Source organism: Gavialis gangeticus, unplaced genomic scaffold (assembly GCF_001723915.1).
Source record: "Gavialis gangeticus isolate Ggan-Ray unplaced genomic scaffold, GavGan_comp1, whole genome shotgun sequence".
Taxonomy (NCBI): domain Eukaryota; kingdom Metazoa; phylum Chordata; order Crocodylia; family Gavialidae; genus Gavialis; species Gavialis gangeticus.
This window is the reverse complement of record NW_017729011.1, coordinates 446,414-453,338: the sequence shown is the minus strand read 5'-3', so window position 1 is coordinate 453,338 and position 6,925 is coordinate 446,414. Positions and strand designations below refer to the sequence as shown.

The window sequence follows — 6,925 nt, the reverse complement described above, 5'->3', positions numbered from 1 at the left end:
GAGTCCAGGGTTTGGTGGCATGGTTTCCTTGCAAGAATGTAGAAATCCAACTAAGCAGAAGGTTTTAAACCATCAGAGGTGGGCTTGGAACTGTTTGTATTGGAGAGGTTTACACAGAGCTCTATCAGCTGGGGACACACAAGACTCATACCCTGTAATAAAGGTGGACCGGTATATTGGTGGCATATCGAATTGGCATTGATTAAAAAGAAAATTGACGTTTATTGGCAATCAGCTTTTTTTGGCCGGTATAGCTGATAATGTTGCCGATAAATGCTGTGTAAATGCATGCACGTGGCCAAGAACACAGCCTTGCAGCTTGGAGAGCAGCCTCCTGGCAATATGTCTGTGCAGGAGGGAAGGGGCATGGGAGGGGGGTGCAGATCCTGGCCCCCATGGTGGGGCAGGAGCTGCCCAGCTGGCACAGGAGCTGCAGGCAGCTCGTTTGCGGGGTGAGGAGGTGGGGCATCTCTCTGCTGCTGTGCGCACCCCTGGTGGAGTCATGGGGAACATGTACCCCCCCCCCAATTTGTGCACAGGGCGGGGGTGGGTGCCCACAGCAAGAGCCTCTTCCCAGTGGGGGGGCTGGGCCAGGGCTGCGTTTGGGGTGGTGTGGGCAGGCAGTGGTGGCACTGGTAGTGGGGGCTACAGGTTGGGCTACAGCCACCCCAAAACTCACCATAGCCCCCCATCCCAGCATCACCACTGCTTGGCCCCCCCTCCCCCATGGGGAAGAGGCCAGTATAGCCTCTGGCCCCAAGCCCACAGTGGGCACCCTGCCTTTGCCCTGTGCCCAAATCGGGGGGGGGGGGGGCATGCTCCCCCAGGGGTGCATGCAGCAGTGGGGAGACGCCCACTCCTGTGCCCCTCTCACGAGCCACCCATTGCTCTGACCTGTGCCCTGCCCCATTCCCTTCCCTCACTGTGGGTGGGCCTCCATCTGCCCCTGCCATGCCCCTTCTCCCACCTCCCCTGATGTACGCTGGATGCTGCTCTCCAAGCTGCGTATCAGCTATCAGATTGGTATCGGCCAATATGGCTGGCTAATAATCGGCCATTGGTACTGTCCAAAAAAATCTTTATCATGGCTGACTTGGTTCTGCCAGCAACTCCTCCCTGCCCTCTCCCTATCCCTCTCTTCTACACAGCCACAGCTGTCAGAAGAAAATGGGTTGGGGGGGGTGGGAATTGGGGTATCCGTGATGGCAGGAAAGGATCCTTCTTCTGGCAAAGCTGCCCCCATACCATGGGGCCCAGCTCTTTTTATGCTGTGGCAAGAGCAGCCTTTGGTAGTGTGGACATGGGCCTCAAAAACCTCTCTGCAGGCTTCTCCCAGGGTTATTCAGTGCTCTTTGGGTGAAGCTTCTGTCTTTCTTGCTGTGTCCTTCTCCACCCCCATCCTCACGCTTTTTCTCAAACTATACCTTGCTAAATCCTTCTGCCTAGAGCTATAGACTTCCTGAGTGGCCTTTCAACTGCCTTTTGTTCTGGGTGGAAATGGGGGCTTAACTCTCCTAGTCTTACAGCCATTTCAAATGGAGATCTTAAATAGTGGGTGGTGGCCAAATCTCATTAGTTTAACCCTTCCTATAATGTTGGCTTGCCTTTCCTCGTGGTAGCTTAGGCAGGCCTCACTTCTTCAGGTACAAAAAATGGGCTCCATGTCTCAGCCTGGTTCCCCCAAACAGTTGCCTCAATTCCTACCTTGTAAAGCACTTCTCTCAGCCCTTCTTTGGAGCTCTCCAGTTCTTCTTCTGTTCCCTGCCCTGACTCTTAGTCAGCCACAGACCGGTAGGAAACTGAGTGCATAGGCTGGGTATTATCCCTTAACACCTCTCATGTTTTCAGAGCAGTGGTGTATGTTTAGCTGTTCCTTGTCTTTCTGCCTGCTTTCCCAAACTGTGTAGTTGTCTTAAGTCCTGTTCGCACAGTGTAGCTGTAGGAACCGGGCTGGCATACATTATTCACAAATTGCAGAGCAGCTTCCAAGCATCCAAGGTTGTCACTCTCTAGAGGCTTTTGGGGGAGGCAGAGAATGGGTGCAGTTCCAGGACCTGAACTCGGCACTTGCCAGGTGTACAAGACTTGTCCAGCATGTCTGAGAAGCTCTGTGTGCTCAGAACTCTTCACATAGGGGCAGTGCAGCTTTTTGAAACAGTTTAAGAGTAAGCATAGATAGCTTGCGCTGAATGAGTGTGAATGTACTGTTGCTAAAAGGACCTTATTCTGAAATGCTTAATAAGAATGTGGGGGAGATGCTGGGCAGAGAGACATTCTGGCCTTAAGTCTGCTACTAATTTGCTGTGAGATCTTGGACAAGACACTCTGCTTCTCAATGTCTGCATTTCAGCTCTGGCTTAAAATGGGGACAACTCTGGGAGAGGAAAAAGCAGTGAGCATGAAGGTTTGGCTTTCATCTGCTTGACACCCAAGTTCTGTCTCTATGGACAAGACAAATTGTCTCTTGACCATAGCAAGCTACCAAATAAAAACAGGAGCTTCTGTTAGCAGGCGCTTCATTTAAAACTGCTAGAGTGTTTTTTGGGTTTTTTGTTTTTTTGTTGTTTTTTTTTAATGAAAATTCACCTGCTTAAAATGGCAGAGCATTGGGTGTTTTCATGTATGGCAAGTGTAAGCTGCCATCCCTTGCCCCCACTTAAGGTGAGACTTAAGTCTGGAGTTGACTGCCTAATGAGGAATGCAGTGAATAGGGATCAGTGTACAGAAGTCCTTGTTTTATTGTCTTGCTACCCCCAACCTCCCTTACTCTGTGCCTTAAGTCTGTCTCTCTGCATATCTTGGACAGAGGAGGAAAAGGCTGAAGAGGAGGCTTTCAAGGAGGAATTGGTGGCTGGCCGCCTGAAAGAAGATGTGGTGAGTAAGCTGCATAGGGGAGGAAAGCTGGTAGGTGCAGGAGTTCTCTACTTGCACAAGCTGGCTTCCCCTCACGCACTCCTTGGGAGTCTCCACAGCCTACTCAGCGCCTGCCTTGAGGAGTCCGACATGTGGGAGGGAGCAGATTCTCTGCATTTGACCCCTGTATGAGCCCCTAGCTTCTGTAGCCGGCCAGAGCAGAGATAAGTAGCTGCAGCAAGGAGAGGGGATTCCAGGGCAGTGCGTCTCAGTCTTCTCTCAAATTGATATACACTCTCTGATGCTAAGGCAGACAACTATTTTGTGCATTGGGGTCATTTTCTCTGCTAAACTGAGCTGTTCAATCCCTGGAACAGCTCTCTTCTAATTAAAGCACATGAGGACCAAGTGAGATCCACCCCCAGATTTCTCCATTGTCAGGTTTCCTGCCTGTACCCTCCAGAAGCCATTTGCCCTAGCAGCCCATGGGCTAATAAGCTTGGGACTTGTTCCTTACAAGACATGCCCATTAGCACTCTATCCATGGGGCAGTTGGGCATCTCACTTCCACCCTTAGCAATCTGAAGGTTCCAGTCATCTTGGTAATTAAGCTGTCCTTGTTCCCCACTTCATAATGGCAAAGACCCCTCTCTGGAGCATAGGGGCTGAGGGTCTGTGCCTTTTCTGCTCGCATCTAACTTGTTCTCCCCTCAACAGCTCGAACAGAAGGGAAAACTGCAGCGACTGATCGCCAAAGATGTAAGTTTGCAAAGCTTCCCCCTGAAAGCTGTACTGCAGAGACCTCAGCTGAGGCCTCTAGCCCTTCTGGGCCAGGGAGGGAGCAAAGCTGTTTGCCTGTGCCTTGGCCTGAGTTTCCCCTTCCTGACTGGTACCATCTCCGTTTTTTGAGATCTGTTGTTTTCCCACCATCTACAGCCATCTATGAGTGTGCTCTTCAGTGGAACTGGGGATCTTGTTGGTAGAGATGGGGAAGATGGTCCAGATCTGAGGTTTAGATTTTCTTTGCTCAGCTTCAGCTTCCCTGAGTGACCCTTGAGCTGTATCATGCTTCTGTTCCTCTTCTGTGAGGTTAGGGTCGTAGCTCTGTTTGGCCTTCATGTCAGCTGTGCTTGGTCACCATGTTGATGTGGGGAGGGGGTAGAAGTATCTTAAATACTTAAAAGGCCTATGGTTCTACAGTTGGGTGTCTGTATTTAAAAGGTCAGTGGTCCTGTCCTCTTCCTGCTCCCAGTGAAGTCAACAGCAAATGGAAGTCCAGAGACTGTTACTAATAGGATTCTTCTTGCCAGAGCCCGCCAAGGATTGACACAGCCCCTTGTCTGATTTTTGGCATTAAGTGAACTTTAATAGTAACCCCTACACACTATTACAAGCTTCTTCCCTGTAATATGACCTGACAAGTGGTTTCTTTAGTAGTTACAGCAGCGACCTTTGGTGGCACTGGCTTCAGGTCCTCCTCTGGGTGCATGGGACATTTGTTTCTGGCTTTCCTGCTAGTCAAACAGAAGTTCCACAGCTGCCCTCCATCTTCTTAGAGTAGCAGCATGAATACACATTGCTCCTTTGTTTGTCCATTGCTTTTGTAACTTTCTCATCCTAAATTGTCCAGTCCTCAAATTCCTTACCTCATCATTTTAGATAAGGTTCTCCAATCCTATTCAGCTTTTGGTTTTGTTTCCTTTTAGGGAAACTGATATATCCGGTTCACTCACCTTACCAGGCACAGCACTCACTTTTTCCCTTGCCTTATAAAATTATACAGAGTGCCTTATTACTTGGTTCTGGGAAGGCCTAGACTATGGCTGAGAGCCTTTGCATAATTCAGTTTGCCAGCTATAGGGATCCCTGTGCAGTGTATAAAATGGCTTGAAGAACCATAGACCTTGCATGGTGCTGTTCACAGCAGAAAATAATGGGCCAGAATCATTTGTGGTGTAAAGCAGTGTATTCCTGAGGTAAAGCCAGTAGAGCACTTTGGCTTAGCAAATCTAACTGGCATAAAACTGAACATGGTGCTTATTCCAGGTCAGAGCTGGTGGTGTAGAACCAGTATTGCTAAGGGCTCAGTGGGGACCGCCACAAGCTTTCTTCTGGAAGAGAGGCCCCAGTAATGGACAGCATGCCAGCATGTGTTTGGGCCCTTGTTAATGGGATGCTTTGTATGAACAGCTGCAACCTCCAGATCCAGCAGAAATCAGGGTGCTACGAGGGCACCAGCTGCCCATCACCTGCCTGGTCATCAGTCCGGATGATAAGTATATCTTCTCAGCGGCCAAAGACTGCTCCATCATCAAATGTGAGTCTCCGCCTCCCTTCTTAGCCAGGGCACTGCAGGGTCCAGTTTAGGCAGTGTGTCCCAGCACTTCCAGAGAATGGTAGTAAAGAGCTACCCAGGGCTGAGCTTCCCCTGTGAATGGCATGGACTAGTGGTGCTGCAGCGGCCCATCATGGTGGGTGGGTGGAATAGCTATGTGGTATGCTTCACTGTGCCCCATGCTATGCAGGCATGGCCACAGAAGCAACATGAATCTGGGCAGGGGGAGGTGGAGGGGGGAGAGCAGGGGTAGAGGAGTCTACACTGCCTGGTACAGCCCTGGCTATGGCAAAGTGGAACGGTATAGGGCACAGTCCTCCCTCAGGTTTCCGGTGGTGTCTGGCAGGCCAGATATAGCCCACAGGTGTAGAGGGTAAAGTGAGAAGAGAAGTATACACTGGGGCTAGTGCAACAATTCACTTGGAACAAGTAGCCTGTTAACCCCAAACCTCAGAACTGCCCCTGGCTTGTAGCAGATGAGACCTATGGTGCTTTGTCAGGAGTGAGGCAAGCTGTGTAACATAAGGAGCCTGGGGAAGGGGTTTCTGTGGAATGTGGTGGCTGGAGACTAGTGGCTTGTCTGGTTCATCAGTTCATCCTTTGCTTCTCCACCCACTGGGGCATGAAGATCTTTTATCTCCTTCTGTATTCCAAGAGGTGGTACCTGGGGTCTCTGGCACAGAGCAGCCCATTTAAGTCTGTAACCTCACTAAAGTCTAGTCCTACAAAGGCAAGATGGTGGTGACTAGTGGAATCTGGTGTCACAGGGGATGTGGAAAGCGGGAAGAAGGAGCACATGATCCGTGGAGCGAAGAAGGGCACAGAAGGGCATGTTGGCCACACGGCACACATTCTCTGCATGGCTATCTCCTCAGATGGCAAATACCTGGTAAGAAGAATTGTAAACGGCTTGGTCCTCCCTTACAGGTTGGCTTTGAGTGGGCTTATTATAGTCTTCAGCTGTGCTGGGATCCAAGGCTTCAGCCACCATGAATTCCTGGCTCTTGCTATGGCTATTCTTACAGACTCTAGACCCCTCCTTATCCCCAGCCCAGCCACTCACTCTCCATTCCTGTTCCACTGCAGAACATGGAGAGAGGTTTGGCTCTGGCAGACCCAGCTGGGCAGTGTTTCCATCTAAATTCTACATGAGTCGCATACTAGTTGTACCTAGGAAGGCTTGTGCATAACTGCCCATGTTCTGGTAGCAATGCCTGTCAGACTCCATCTCTTCTCTCTGCCCCAGAAGCTTCGTGGTAGCCATGACCACTTTGTAGTGATCTTGTCTGTGACCTGCAGCTGAAACTTGCCAGCCTTCATCTTCTCTGTTGCTAATAGCTCCAGACTGACAGGACTACCTTGAGATGAGGAACAGTGAAGCTAGTAGTTCTTTGCTTTTCCCAGGGAAGAAAGGAATCTGGGAACTAAACCCAAGTTGGCTGGAGTTGAAGCCAAGCTGGCTGGGACCTTGCCTGCTCATGGGCTCTGTTCTCTGAACTTCTTACTGATAGTCTTTATACCCATCAAGCAGTGAGGGTGGCTGAAGAGTGTAATTGTATATCTGACTGTGTGGGGCATGTGACCATTGTTATCCAGGAAGGCTGGCTTTGAGCTAAGGTGAGGATGGGGATGAGTATCCTCTCTCTGGCAGGCCACAGGAGACAGGAACAAACTGATCGTGATCTGGGAGGCTGCAACCTGCAAGCACCTTTATACATTCACTGGACATCGAGATGC

The 6,925-nt window shown here is 50.2% G+C and overlaps 1 protein-coding gene across 2 annotated transcripts in view; it reads left to right on the top strand.

The window, feature by feature from the left end:
- The window catches only part of RRP9 (ribosomal RNA processing 9, small subunit (SSU) processome component, homolog (yeast)), a 19,031-nt gene that overhangs the window by 6,194 nt on the left and 5,912 nt on the right, over positions 1-6,925 (top strand). For both annotated transcript variants that reach the window (XM_019510326.1, XM_019510325.1), the window contains exons 2-6: positions 2,807-2,874; positions 3,571-3,612; positions 5,044-5,170; positions 5,956-6,077; positions 6,840-6,904. In XM_019510326.1, coding sequence (XP_019365871.1) covers positions 2,807-2,874; positions 3,571-3,612; positions 5,044-5,170; positions 5,956-6,077; positions 6,840-6,904 — 424 coding nt within the window. The remainder of the gene's footprint in view (positions 1-2,806; positions 2,875-3,570; positions 3,613-5,043; positions 5,171-5,955; positions 6,078-6,839; positions 6,905-6,925) is intronic.